The sequence below is a fragment of the Sciurus vulgaris genome, assembly GCF_902686455.1.
Source record: "Sciurus vulgaris genome assembly, chromosome: 6".
Lineage (NCBI taxonomy): Eukaryota > Metazoa > Chordata > Mammalia > Rodentia > Sciuridae > Sciurus > Sciurus vulgaris.
In genome coordinates, this window is record NC_136466.1 from 107740284 (window position 1) to 107755179 (window position 14896).

At 33.7% G+C, this 14896-nt stretch overlaps 1 protein-coding gene across 2 annotated transcripts in view; it reads left to right on the plus strand.

Moving 5' to 3' along the window:
- The window catches only part of AP3B1 (adaptor related protein complex 3 subunit beta 1), a 254893-nt gene extending 241523 nt beyond the window's left edge, over nt 1-13370 (plus strand). Inside the window, exons 26-28 of one of the 2 annotated variants that reach the window (XM_079143559.1) lie at nt 1752-1890; nt 12210-12246; nt 12667-12819. In XM_079143559.1, coding sequence (XP_078999685.1) covers nt 1752-1890; nt 12210-12246; nt 12667-12678 — 188 coding nt within the window. In that variant the 3' untranslated portion in view covers nt 12679-12819. Of the gene's footprint in view, nt 1-1751; nt 1891-12209; nt 12247-12666 lie in introns of both variants that reach the window. The other variant, XM_079143558.1, reaches the window with a different exon arrangement.
- The last annotated feature ends 1526 nt before the right edge of the window (nt 13371-14896 follow it).

Here is a 14896-nt window from a genome sequence, read left to right on the forward strand (position 1 = left end):
CTGTCATGCTGAGTGGTACAAATTGCCTATAACAATAAAACAGCATGAGTTAAAAATAAAGGGGGGTGGGAAGGCAGATTGAATGTGTGCCTTACTTGATAGGATGTTACTTTGCTTTATGCCAATACATTAGCTGACGATAATGAATCTTCTGTTCTGAAAAGCATGGTTTAGTTGATTTTTTTAATTTTACTTCAATGGAGCAGTACCTTGTCTTTTATAGAACAAGTTAGACAAACCATTAATGACAAGAGTGTTAAGGTTAAATATGAAGCAATGCATTCACTTCTCTGAGTGCTATCCATCTTTCCATTTACAGGAGCTTGACAAAAGTACTGGCTTTGTACAACATTTCCTTTAATTACATGCTGCGGGAAACAGGCTTTTAACATAAACATAGTTGCATTCATTTATTCAGCAGTTGCTCTTCAATAGAGCTTAATGGAGAAGGTTTAAATCCTAAATGAGTACACACATCTCTCAGCAGTGTTATGTCAGCCCCTGTGCTTTACTTAAAAGCAGTGTTTGACTGCTTGTGTAGTTTTTAAAGCTTTTGCCTAATGTTGAAGTTAAACAGCCTAAGACAGAACATAGTGTTCCCAGAGTTTGAAAGTGGTTAGTAAAAACTGCTCCCTGTTAGAAGCTAGATAGTTCTATTTTGTATCTGATGGCATAAGTCTTTTTACAGGATCTTCATACTGTTAATCAGAGGGACTTTTTAAAATTTTAGATTATATTAAAAAAATTTTTGGATTATATTTGCAATAAATAAATAAAATATATAGGCCTGAAGATAACAAGGTCCTTCGAAAACAAAATCAGATGTTACCATTCTCATTTTAAATTTTGTAAACTGCTGTGCACATATCAAATGTCTGAAAATGGTTATTGTTTTTAATAAATACCACTAGTTATCCATGACTTATAGCACAGATTCAAGTAGATGACATTTATTTTAATTATTTTATTGTTTTAACCTGAATGCTAATTTTTAATGTTTTTTCCAACAGTGTGGTATGATTTTGAATTTGTTCACTGAACATTTTTACATGAAATTCTGATGTTAATGATAAGCCTATTATGACTTTTACTCATAATTTTGCTTAACTTAGTTTTTTCTTAAATATTATTTGAAACATCTCAAGATTTTTCTATTCTCTTTTTCCCCTTTGTTTACAAACATTTTACTTTGTAAAATTTGGTTAGTGTTTTTGTTTTTGTAGTTTCATTCACTAGGCAAATATGGTTTTTGTTCAGTGTGCCTTAGAAAGCTTGTTCATTTTCAAGAACCACATGACTGTCAGCGATTTCCAGTCATTGTTGAGATAACTTTAATCTTTCATACTGATGCCATTCATCAGGTAATACTGCTAGTTATTCCAGTATCACTTTGATTTGTTCTCAAGCAGCATTTGGCTGATCTTTAAATGAATAGAAAAAATAGTAATAATAAATAAATAGATTCTTAAAAAGCAAAAACCCAGGTTGCGTAAATCGGAAATTTCGTATTTGTGATTATGATGACTTATCCAATAATAGTAAAAATTAGATTTGTAAAGAGTGACTTTGGCTGCATTTTTTATATAAATACTGGAATTTTTTTAAAAATGTAATAATCATCTTGTAAATTACATTCTCAAGTGATATTTCTTTTGTTGGGAAAAGTTTTAACTTTTGGCTCTGAGCTTAAAATTGTTTAGGTAACTTTTGTAAAGAAATCAGTAAAAGGGAGCCTTATTTTTCTTTTACAGGAATGCTGACAGGAATGAATGAAACTTCTGCTATAATTATTGCTGCACCCCAGAATTTCACTCCATCCATGGTCCTTCAGAAGGTTGTAAATGTAGCCAACGTCGGTGCAGTACCTTCTGGCCAAGATAATATACACAGGTGGGTTCATGAACACATGGTGTGGAAATGACTCGTACAAGTACATAATTTTCAATTCATTATTTGCTTTGGAAATAATCACCCCTAAACTTGTATGTACCCTCCCCCTTTTTCCAGTGGTGTACTTGATTGATAGGTTTGCATGAAGATCCCTTCCTCATTTCATAGCTTCCATATTGTACCAGCTTGGCTTCTCCTGAGAGATATACATAGTACATCCACATTTTATAACAGCTTAGTGATTTGTAAAGCTGCCTTTTATGAGGTGCTTGAGAGTTTATCTTATTTTGCTGGATTCAGTGGATTTCTAGGAAGAACTATCTTATAAAGTAGTGAAATTGGACTTTTTTAATTGAGGGGGGGGAGTGTTTGTATACTACGTACAGATTCCTTTGGAAAACAGTTCCCTAAGTCTGTTTCCATTTAATAAAGAGCTGCTAGACAACCAGCATAGACTCAGTGCAGCTTCTGTTCAGATCAGGAATTTCTTCACCACCAGGCATCTGAAGCATGAGATCCTAGTCATTTGTCCTGAAAGGCAGCAGCAAATGTGATTAATATGTTTCCTCTCTTTGTATTCTTATGAATGCCACTGACTTTAAATAGAAGTGAAGATAAAATAATTGTCCCATAACTGTGTGGCTGTTAAATAGTTCTGTGTATACTTAAGAGAATCAATGCAAACTATCTCATATATACTTTTGCCGTTAAAAAAATTATGCATTATATTTAGTGCATCTTTTCTTACATAAATATTAATTACAGAAAATAAATTTAGAGTCAAAGGGAAGGCCTTCAAAGCTTTCAAAATAAATTTATTTTTCAATTAGTGAAGGAGTAGGAGATACCTCATATAAAAAGTATCATAGGTGATTTGGGTTTTAAATCTAGTTCTGCCATTAGTGGACTTCATAATCTTGGGCAAGTTGTAACTTCTCCTCATAGGCTTTCAGTTCCTCATCTGTTCAGAAATGGATGACAGGGTAAAAAAAGGGAAATTGAAGTGAAATTATGTGACATCACATCTGTGGAAGAACACTGGACTTGACATCAGAAGAGCTGATCTGCCATTATTCAGACTTGCACTAATCAGAGTAGAATGAAAACTTCATGTGCTAGTCAAAAAATAGATTTTTTTTTGAAAGAGAAATAAGAAAGTCCTTAAGTTGTTCAAGAGATCTTATTCTTCAATTTGTAATAAGCCTTGCCTATCTCACATAGGATGGTGTGATAAAATAAGAAAATGGATATAAGGTCATCCTAATGAAACCACCATGCAAATTTAACTCATCTATCAATTAGTGTTCAGTATGGGGAAAAGTGAACAGAAACTTTTTCAGTAAAAATAAATGTTTTGGTTCTGAGTTTTCTAGTATTTTTTTTAAATCTTGTAGCTTTTTTGGAGTGATTTTTTTTTTTTTTTAATGAGTCCTTGGAATTGTTAAGACTTACTTTTTAAAATAGCACATATCAGCTCTAAATTTGGCTTATTCGGTATGAAATTTTACCTGACACATTTACTTAGTGTTCATCTACTGCAGTCTTATTTTAAAGTTATTTTGTATTGTACCAAAAAAAATGCTGTAATCATTGTTTTTGTTCAGACATCTAGTTTAGCTTTTGTTTTGTTTTTGTATGTGGGTTGTTTGTTTTATTTTTCTAAAAGCAGCCTTCCAAGTTGTTTCTTAGAAGAAAAAAAGTCAAAACTAACTAATATGTAAGCTGTCTTCATCCTGGAAGATAGACTAAGAAGGACACCTAGCACACTTGTGTAATTCTAAAGCCTAGTTTACCTGTAACCTGCCTTAGTGGTTGGGAACTTAATGCCTGATCAGATTACTTAAATTGCAGTCCGTGCTCAATTACCCATGCTAATATAGAGGGGACACACAACTGAGAACCATTTAGATCTGACTTTAGAATGCAAAGATTGCACTCAAACTTAGTGTTCATGGTCCTCATACACATCCTCACTCTCTTGACACTTTCCTGTTCCAGTTCTATTGTCAGTGATTTGGTGTTTAACTTTGGGGGAGGAACCCAAGTTACTGCAGAGTCAAAAGTGAATAAAAGGCCTGTCTATACTTAACGATGGGCTGTGCAGTCTTAATTTGCCTCTCATATCCTACCGTACTTAATTGAAAATATTTCATATCTACTTTTATAGGCAAAGTATAACTATAATAGTGTTCTAAATTTTAGAAAGCTTCCAGGTAATAAAAACCTCACTATTTATATTTTCTTACAGAAGTCAATGTAAATTATTCTGTATATGTAAATCTTGTCATTTTTCATGCTTGTAGCAATTAGAATAAAAGTAAATAATTGTCAATAAAATTTGAATCAGTGCTTTTCTTAATTTCATTAAAAATGAAATACAATTACTGATAACATTTTAATAATAGAAATCAACAATTTACCACTTTATCGAATTGTGTATTAATGTTTTTAACTATAGAATTCAATATTATGTTACCCTGTGGGATCGATGAGTCTCTATTTCTAAGCCTATTTATTATTTGTTAATAATAAAATTGAAATTCCTATGAGATTTTTTTTAATGACTCCCTTATTCTTCTGTGATAGTTGCTTTTTTGAAGAACAGGAAAGCCACTCTAGTATTTATTAATGATAATTGTTTAGGACATTTTCACCAAAAACATCAAGTATGAACATTTTGACTTAATATTTTAAGAGATTAATATTTCAGTATGATAAATTACTCTTAACTGGACTATATTCTGTTTAAGCCTTCAGTATCTTTTCCTAAAGAATTTATAATAAGTATTGGTGTAGTCTAACCAATGGATAAAATTTGTGTCATCCAGTGTGGGAATAACTTATCTTACTGCTCTTCAAATTTTTAATATTTTCCATATTACATACCAGGTAAAGAGATACTTAATGTTAGAATTTCTAAGAGAGTAAACCTTCATTTATATGTAGAAGTATGTAATAATATAAAGTTGGAATTTTAATTGAACACTTAAAAGAAATTGTTTCCCAATACATTAACAGAAAATGGCCTCCATTAAGAAAAAGTCGAAGGCACAAAAGTTTTATGAAATTCAGAACACAGATTTTATGAAATTCACTTCAGAAACCTACAGCATTTCCTATATAGTTAAAACTTAAAGATCAATTGAGAAAGTATATCTAGTATTAAATTATGTGATATTTAGTTTTGATTTTCTAAATGGGAGATAGCCAAACTATTGAAAGACTAGCTTCATCTTTATGTCTGCAGTACTTATTCTCTATTTGAAAAAGCTGCTCTTCGAAAACAAAACCATTTTATTGCAATCTGTAGAGTTATGATGGTTGTGCCAATCAGGTGTTTTACAGATTACAGTTACCACTTCATAAGAAATAATATAGAAATGAGAAGGTCTGTCATCATCTAAAAGCATTTATTAAATATGTAGTTGAATATCTTCATTTCCTGTGTTAGATATTCATATTAAAATATGAGATGTACTATTTACATTGTAAAAGTCTTTAAATATATTAAGTCAATGCTGATAAAGTAATCCATAAATCAAGCATATACAAAGGGCATAATGGACAGCCTTACACCAGTATAAGAATGACTGCAAAGGGAAAAGGTCAAGATTTAATGTGTTCTAAGGAGGGAGATTAGAGGAATCAGCAGTGGGAATCCTGGGTTCATGTAGGGCCAGGAAAAATTACTTGGAATCTTCTGAAAAAAACCAGTAAGCATTTAAGACGGAGGTTCCTATTCAACAGTGTAGAAGCTGAGGTGCATTTGCTTTTATTACATAGCTTGTCCTCTGATAACAGTGCTAAGGAATCCTACAGTGACCAAAAAGCAGAAAACTAAAAATCTATAGCTTTAGGACCTCTAGGGTTTTCTCTACAGAAAAAAAAAGAAAAAAAGAAAAAAAATCATGTGGGGATTTATGTAAAACTCAGATTCCTGAAACCCCACCCCCAAAACTAAGCTTCAGCATATCCAGGACAGGGCCTTGGAGTCTGCATATTGGCTAGTACTCTTAAGTGCTGGCCAATAGGGCACATATTCCAAAGTCCACAGGTTGAAGCTGCCCTGGATTATCAAGAGGTAATGGTAGCAACATGACACATTTAAAAATGTTTTTCCTATGTTTATATATTTCCTTTTGTACAGATTAGTCAGGGATACTAGTGAGGTATGTTTGTTTATTGGGGCTGGGAATCAAACCAAGTGCCTCGTGCATTCCAGAAAACTCATGCTTTACTACTCAGCTACACTTAGGCCTCAGGTGAAATGTTTAATGTAATTTTTTTCTATTATCTGTCCCAGCATCTAAGATAGTATGTTTATTATAGTAGAACATTACAGTGGTATTACCACAACTTAAAGTTTGTCTTTTCAGGAGCCTCAACCATTTCACATTTTAACCCATATTCTGACATTTGTATGTAATGTTATTATTGAAAAGAGTTGCCACACTTCATACTCATCTTGCCTCTTGCATCTTCTGAGATTGTGAATTGAGCATTGTATCCCTAGCAACCTGGTAATTGACTTTTAAATTTGTGAACATATTAAGGCAGTTTATTTCAGGTTTAAAACTAAAATTTTTTAATTAAAATACAGTTTAAGAACAATTTTCAGTTCTAGGCTTTAAACTCATCCAATTAATCACCCTTAGCATACAATTTTTTAATAATCTTTAATAGAATATATATAACATCTGTAGCATGTAACTTCTTTGCTCAAAATCTTTTTAAGATCTTTGTTCCAGGTTCTACTAGTCCTAGGATTACAAACACAAATGGTATAGTCAGTTCTTAGTGGGATCTCAAATATTTCTCTTTCAGTTCATAGATTGATTAACCCTTGGGGTAGTGTTTTTGTTTATTACTTGTTTTCTTTTTTCTTGGTAGCTCTATATTTAAATTCTGGGCGATTTTGGAAGATCATAGTGGAAAACAATTTTTGCTTATCAAATAACATTTAATGTTATTTAAATTAGTGTACTAATTTTATAAGCCCTGAGACTACTGTTTACTGACTTCATCTGTGCTAAAACAGAATTTTTTGTAAGTATTTGTCAGTGTAGGGATGTCAGGCTTAGGTCTTTTCTACAGAATGACAAATTTTTGTCTCCAACAAAACTGAAGAATTGTGGAACCTATTTAGTCATCCAGAGTTCTTTCTCAGACTGGTGGATGTCCACTAGAGGGCAGCACTGCTTTTTATCTGACTGCTTTGGACTCCACTGACTGAGCAGCGTTTCATTGAAAAACAAATGTGGACCACAGTTAATTTTTACGTAGAAAGCATAGTTGGATATTTTAGAAGTAACACAGCTGATTTTCTCATTTAAACATTCTGTATTTAAGTTTGATTTAATTTAACCATTTATGAGGTAATGTCCTATAATGTAACAGGTTTGCAAATAGTAATATGTAACTTTTCTTGTAAAAATGAAAAGAAGGGTATTCTTTCCTTCTGGGTTGATAATTTTGTAAGGAATCAAAAAGAATGGGGCAGGAATTCATTTATTTTACTATTTGGTTTTCTCTTGTTAACCTCCACTTTACCACCACCAGACAAATCAGAAGTAGTATGAAAGAACTGGAATGTTCTGTGCCTTCTTTGAGGAAATGTACCTAGATTTTTTAAATTTTGTTTTCCAATATAAAGATTATGCGACATTGATAAGATAGAGCAGGAGTAATTGTTTATACCATCTCTATAAGTTTAAAATAGAAAATAGACCTAATTACGATGGTAGTTTATTTTCAGTGTTAACTCTTCATCTGAATGTTAGATGAAAATACTACAATATTATTGGACTATTTCTAAAAAAGAGAGAAAAATATGTGGCCTTGGATGAATTCTCCTAACTCTAGTTACATGTAAATTTTCTTACTATTAATTCAATAACATAATGAACTGAACTTTAAAATACAGTCTTATAGTCAAAAATAAAATTTTATACAACTTTGAAATTCTCTGCATTTGAAATGTTCTACTATATTAACTCAAGGTAATAAGGATTTACAATTTTTAAATCCTTTCAGAAGAATAATGCTCCAAATCATAACGCTTTGGTATTGATGTTTAGGAGGCTTATTCAAACCAGTATTTCTTACATATAATGATTGCGCGACTTCATTACACATTTGTCAACTTTGGACTAATTATTTTTATACAGCTAGGGCAGGGCACTGCATCTTATGATCGTCTTTCTTACTAATAGGATTCTGTCTGCTTCAGCAGGCAGTAATTGAAGGCTTCATGTACAGAGTAGAAAAAAAAAAGTTTTAGCCTGAGTGGGCCATTGTCACAGCTTCTGGTAACCAGTAGAACAGAAAGCACAAGAAAATTGAACTCAGAATAGAAAAATCAGAAACCAGGAAGACTATCCAAGAGAAGAAAAAGCATGTCTCAGAGCTGTTGCATTAAGTGTAGCAAATCCGATTCTGTGTAAGAAATTTGATGTTTGTGAATACCCTGGAGGTTGATGCAGCCTCTCAGACAAATATTTTTAAGTCTATATTGTGCCATTAACATTTTAATTGTTAGAACAATTGAGTCATGTGACTTACTCCTTTTAACAAAGAGCATTTATGGTCCATAGCCAATGCCTCACAAATCTAAAAAGTGTGGCTTGTGTGTTATAGATAATATATTTTTTGTTCAATTTGTTGTTTTTATTCAACCAGTTTCATAATTCTGACAATAGTTAAGACAGAATAACTTTTTAATAAGAGTGAAACGTGTTGTCATCTAACTCTTAAGACCAGTTTATTTTGTCTTTTTTCCATATTTTTATTGGTATATTATAGCTGTAATAATGGTGGAATTCATTGTTACATGTTCATATATGCACACAATATAACAATATAATTTGGTCAGTATCATTCCCCGATATTATCCCCTTCCTTCTCCTTTCTCCCCTGGCCCCTTTACTCTACTGATCTCCCTTCATATTTTGTCTTTCTCTTAAATCCTGAAAATTCAAAAAAGATTAAATGTCACTTGCTCGAGGTAATAGAAAAAAATAAGATAAAATGCAGATATAGCCAGACAGTTTTACCTTCTTGGTTGGTGATTATAAACAGCAAGTGCTTAGTGGTAGAATGAAATGAAAAATTATGAAAAATATCTAGATGGTATCCTTTTAATAACATGGAACCCGTCATACATAGGCAATACATCTTTAACTGTCATCCCACTTATTTGTTCTCATTTGTGGTGTTACTGGTTTTCGAGGTTGATTGGTCTCCCAGTAGTCTTTCCCTGTGTTACAGCTCCATTCAAAAAGGTTTTCTATTTTTTCCTTGCTAGTGACTTTTGAGGGAGTAAGGTGTAGGGGATATTGAAAATTATAACAAATCTTTTGAAGAAAGAATTAAAAGTAGAACAAAGAATCAAGCCATAATGCTATGAATTATAGAATAGTACAAAGTAAAGTACACAGTTTTTGAAGGGAAAAACTCTTCACTCAAAATTTTTGGAAAATAATAGATTATTTATACTTTAGATAAATAGGAAAAACCTTAATTTACCTGATGACTGACAATATTAAGTGTACATTTTTCCACATGTTGGGAGAATGTGTGTGACCTGGAATCAGAATGCTGGAGTTCAGAGTCTCACTCCACCATTCCCTGGCTCTCGTACACATGAGCAAGTGCCTCGACATTTTCGGGCCGAAGTTCCATCCTTTCTTATGGCTGATCTGCCTCATAGGGTCAAATGAAATAATGCACGTGAAGTTATTAGAATCCACTAGCAAACAGATAGTCAACTCTTAATGTATGGTAGCTGCTGTCATTACAGTGATCAAAATCTTCTGACACCTTCCAAAAAATTTGTCACAGTGTGATCTTAGGTTGAGGCCAACTACAGAGATCTAATGTCAGCCATTAAGTTTAGCATATAAGTATTTACAATCAATGTTTCTTACATGTAAAAGCTAGCTATTTATTATGTACTAACTAGTTCTTTTTCCCTGTCTTTTAAATGTATGTTAAAACAGCCAGTTCAGGAGTGAAAGGATTAATAACTTTTGGGGAGTGGCTTTTGCTTTCCATGGACCAAAACAAACCAGTTGTCATCATGCTGTGTTCCAATTAAATACATCCTTTTTGAACTGTGAAATGAGAATGTCAGAACATCTGATCTTCTGAGCTTCTCCTTTAAAGCATCGCTTCCACCATGTGTGCCCACCAGAACATAGAGACCTCGTTAAAAGGCAGTAGCTTTTACACCATCTCAGAGTTGGTTGCTAGGACAGTTTGCTTAGCATGTTCCCACTGCAGTGTAAGCAAATGCCTCTTTTCTTTCATGGCCCTATTCTTTATAGTATTGAGAATGTTATAGTAATAGGATTTCAGAAACACAATATAAGACACTATTTTTAATCTCTTTAAAGACACTGACACCAAAATTGACATTTGTCTTTGCCAAGTTTGTGTTATTTTAACATTGACTCTTAGTTTTTAATAGAAAAGATATAAAATGTGCCTTGAGGCTATGTAATCCTGAAATTAAAGCAACAGTGCTTTTGTATTCCTATTCAGACAGGATCTCTTTTTCTCTGGTCCCAAGGCACAAGTGTTAAGTAAATAAAGGAACTAATAAGACTATTGTTTATATAATTATAACCCTGTCAGAAATAGGAACCTCTGTTGCAGTATTTGTTGAATGAATTACAAATGTGATGACCAAATCTGTGGAGAAGTTGCATAAATGTATGGGAATATAGAGTATCCTTGTTTGGTGACAGAGTTTTACCAAAATGTACCAACAGCATTCTTCTATGAAACTGAATAGCCTTAAAAATTTAGACAAAAGAAATGTATAAACTTGCAAGAAGAGACAGAAAGGAAAGGTCATTTGGGGACTGGAGATCTTTCTGTTCTCCCAAAGATGAAATTGAGATACCCAGTTCCTAAACTCTTGTGAGCATGTCTGAAAAGCAGATGGATCTGTAGTGTAAGAGCTTTTTAAAAACCTCTTAAAGATTGGTATGATTTATATTCTTAAACTGGTTACTTAAAATTGCTTTTCTTAGTAAGAAAACTGCTCTCTCAGTTTCCTTGTAAGTTTTCAGCATGTTTGAAGAGAGTACACAAATAACTAGGAAGGTTTCTAATGTACTTTGTCAACACCCATTAGCTAACATTTTAAAATACAACTTCCAAGTATTGTTAATGTGTTCAATTTATTAAGGTTAGCATATTTGTTTTGCTTTTGATGCATCGTGCTAATTATTGTTGAAAAACTGATTTTCTTGATTCTATTTAGGACAAAAATGACTTTTCAGGGTTCAAGAAAAGGAATCTAATGTGTTATAATATCTTGATGTCATTTCTAAAAGACTCAAAAAAAGAAATTACTTTTCATTTAAAGAGAATCTGCTTCCTGCTTAAGTGGCTAATATTTTAATTAAGTTGGGAGTGAAGTTTTTCTGAGTGTCTCCTGATAAACTCCCTCTTTTATGTTGATGGTAATTAAACAGATCCCTGAGGACACCGTGGGCTCCGTGCAAGGCCCATGCTAATTGTCAGACATGAGACACTGACCAGTTGGTTTGCTCTTGAATAGTCCGCAGCGTGCTGTCAGCGCGGCAGTTTTATTTTTATGTATTGTGAGCTGTTGTCAGGGCTAACTGGGTGCCATTGTGGCTGAAGATGTTGTGCAAATTGAGGCAGATGGCTCAGATTCAGACACGTGTCATACAGAAAGGGGAAAGGGGATTGGCCCTGCAAAGTGGGGTCACAGCAGGTCACAGACCTGCTCTACACTTGTTAGTGTTTTCAAAAGCTCATGTGCAGCAACTTTGTTTTTCTCCAGTCATCCCTGCAATCAGACTCCCTCCCCCCAAAACTGTGGAACATGCTCCATGTGGAAAATGGAGGCATGGGAGGTTCCTGTCCTCTTCCTCCTCATCTCTGGGGCTCAACTGTGCGTGCAGAATGAATTAGCAGGATTGACAGAAGTTCATTGTGCCTCCAACGGCTTTTCAGTCAATTGCAGTGCTTAAAAGGCTAGTTTTGCTTTTAATTTCATGTAATTAGTAGGTTCTTCATGTCTTGGAATTTAGTAATAGAGCATTAGACCTCAAGGTTCCTCTATTATATTCTAAAGCAAAAAGAAGGATCTAATGTTCCAAACAGTTTCTAAGAGAAAGAGAAAAGTGTGAGTTTGCAGTTGGCTGTCATGTGATTTTATATCATGTCATCATTAACATTAGAGATTGAATTTGAATATTTTTACATGAGTGAATTCATTGAGACTTAGTAAGAATTTTATAATGTACATAAAATTATCTAACTTCTTGCATAATCATTTTCAGATATGAGGAATTAAAATTTTCAAGCTCTTTGAGAAAGGTACCTTTTCTTCACATGTTTTAAATATATAGATAAATCAGCTTATTTTAAATGGTCCTATGCATGGTGAGTTGTTACATATTGAATGAATGCTTCCCAAATACATCAGAGAATTACACACATATATCTGTCATTCAAACTAATAAATAAAATAGACTTCCTTTTCCTGTTCTGTTTTTAAAAATGCACTAAAATTACCTGCTTGTGGTACGCATGGACTGGGCAGTTTATTGATTCTTTTTTTTTTTTTTTTTTTTCCCAGAAGAATGCTTGGCTTTGGGTTTTTGGCAGTAGGGAACCTGCAATGAAATATTTCATTTGAGAAAAAAGAGTTACTTTAAACCCATTTGAATTTACTCTGTCTCCTTCCCCCCCCCCCTTTCTGTGATAAAAGGTCTCTCTCTTTTTTTTTCCTTCCAGGTTTGCAGCTAAAACTGTGCACAGTGGGTCATTGATGCTAGTCACAGTGGAACTGAAGGAAGGCTCCACAGCCCAGCTTATCATAAACACTGAGAAAACTGTGATTGGTTCTGTTCTGCTGCGGGAGCTGAAGCCTGTCCTGTCCCAGGGGTAACCTGCTTACATCTGGACTTCAGAATCTGGCACACAACAAAAGTGCCTGGCATCCACTACTGCTGCCTTTCATTTATAATAATAGCCCTTCCATCTGGCAGTGGGGGAAGAATACACTCTTGACATTCTTGTCTCCTGCTTTAGAATGCTAGTGTGTATCCATCATGTATGCAATACTTTCCCCCTTTTCGCTTTGCTAACCAAAGAACATATATTTTACTGTCAGTTATCTCAACTCCTGAATCCATGTGACATTTTTTCTGTCCTACTTCTTTTGGCCTCCTCATCTTCCTTTTCTTTTTCGACAATGATGGACATGAATCAGATATTTAAAGTGTATCGGAAATCATCTTCCCTTCAGCAGTAAGCAAACATTGCAAAGAAATAGCTTGGTGTAGGAAAATTAGATAGCATACTTTTTCAAATTAAATGCAAAAACATGGTCTCCGCAAATTTTGTCTTTGGATTTCCTGGTATTGTAATTGATTACTGACAGCTGTCATGAAATTGTTTCTGAATAATAAGATAAATAAACTAGCACATAAATAGTGTTCGTCTCTACATTTTTAATGAGAAACTGTTTATAATTCTCAAGTTCATATGCTGAGCGTTCTTTATCCTAAAGGCAATATTTTGAGTATTAAATTATGCAGAGAAGCAAGGAAATTTAGTTAGAGAAAAAACAATTTCAAATCTTAGGTAAATTTTGTAGTTGTGTTACAGAGCAGTTAACTCCAAAGGCAAAAAAAATAGTGTATTTAATAACAAAAAAAGAAATCTTTGTGTTATAAAATGACAGCATCTCTTTCTGTGCAGTCTTAATCTATTAGTAGAGATTTAAATAAGACCTACTCCTGCTGAATAAATTCTTTGATTTTCATTTTTCCTTTACAAATCTTGGTGCCCAACTTTAATAGGAACTAACTAGTATATACTTAATTGTAGAAATTTTAAAACTAGTTATATGATCAACATATTATCATGTTCCTTGAATGATTAGTAATTCTAGACTCCTTACTGTTTTTAATGAGATTGTCCTGTAATCAGAAAAATTTTCTACTACCTCTTTAAAATCAGTTGAAATTTTTATCTTTCATGTGTGTGCACGCGCACTTGACTGTGGATCAAACCAGGGCCTCCTACATGTGAACTACATCCCTAGCCCCCTAGCCCTTACCTTTCTGATTCAAGAGTAATGGACTTTGGGATAATATAAGCAAGTCAGTTCTTTTTGCTTAGAGCCACTTTAAGTGATTCTTTTGTTGTTGTTTGATTTGGTTTAGTTTAGTTTGAGGTATGGTCCCACTGTGTAGCCCAGTCTGTCCTGGGACTTCTGTGCTCCAGTGATCCTCCTGCCTTAGCCTCCTGAGTAGCTAGGACTATAGGCATGCACCAGTTTACCTATCTATAATAGTGATTTTTTTTTTTTTTAAGAATAAAGGAAGATAATATACATTAAACATTTTGGAACACATACAAAGGGTTAAAACACATGTATGTTCTTGGAAGATACTTTGAGAGGAACAAAACAGACTGTGGAAAAATTATTTAGATTTTCAAGTTTCAAAACTGGAGAGAAACTGGGTGCAGTGATGCATGCATGCCTATAATCCCACCAACTCAGGAGGCTGAAGTACGATTGCAAGTTTAAGGCCAGCCTTGGCAACTCAACAAGACCCTGTCTCAAAACATTGTAAAATGCATTGGGGATGTAGCTCAGTAGTAAAACTCTTCTAGGTTCAATCCCCAGTACCACCAAAAAAAAAAAAAAAAAAAAAAAAAAACTGGAAAGAGTAAGCAAAATGGTTAAATTTTTCTGCTCCTGAAATATAGCAGTGAATTCAAGCTAAGAGAAGTAGTCACATGCCATATAACAATGTTTTGATCAACAGTGCCACTCTTGGGAAGGTTGCCCTGCAACCTAGTGACATCACCTAGTGACATCATAGCTGTCTAAGTTGGTGTAAGTAGACTTCTTGATGTTTACATAATGATGAATCACTAACAAGCATTTCTCAGAATGTCTCCATCACTTTAAGTCACACAGGATTGTCCTGCTGTAGAAGCCAAATGGTTC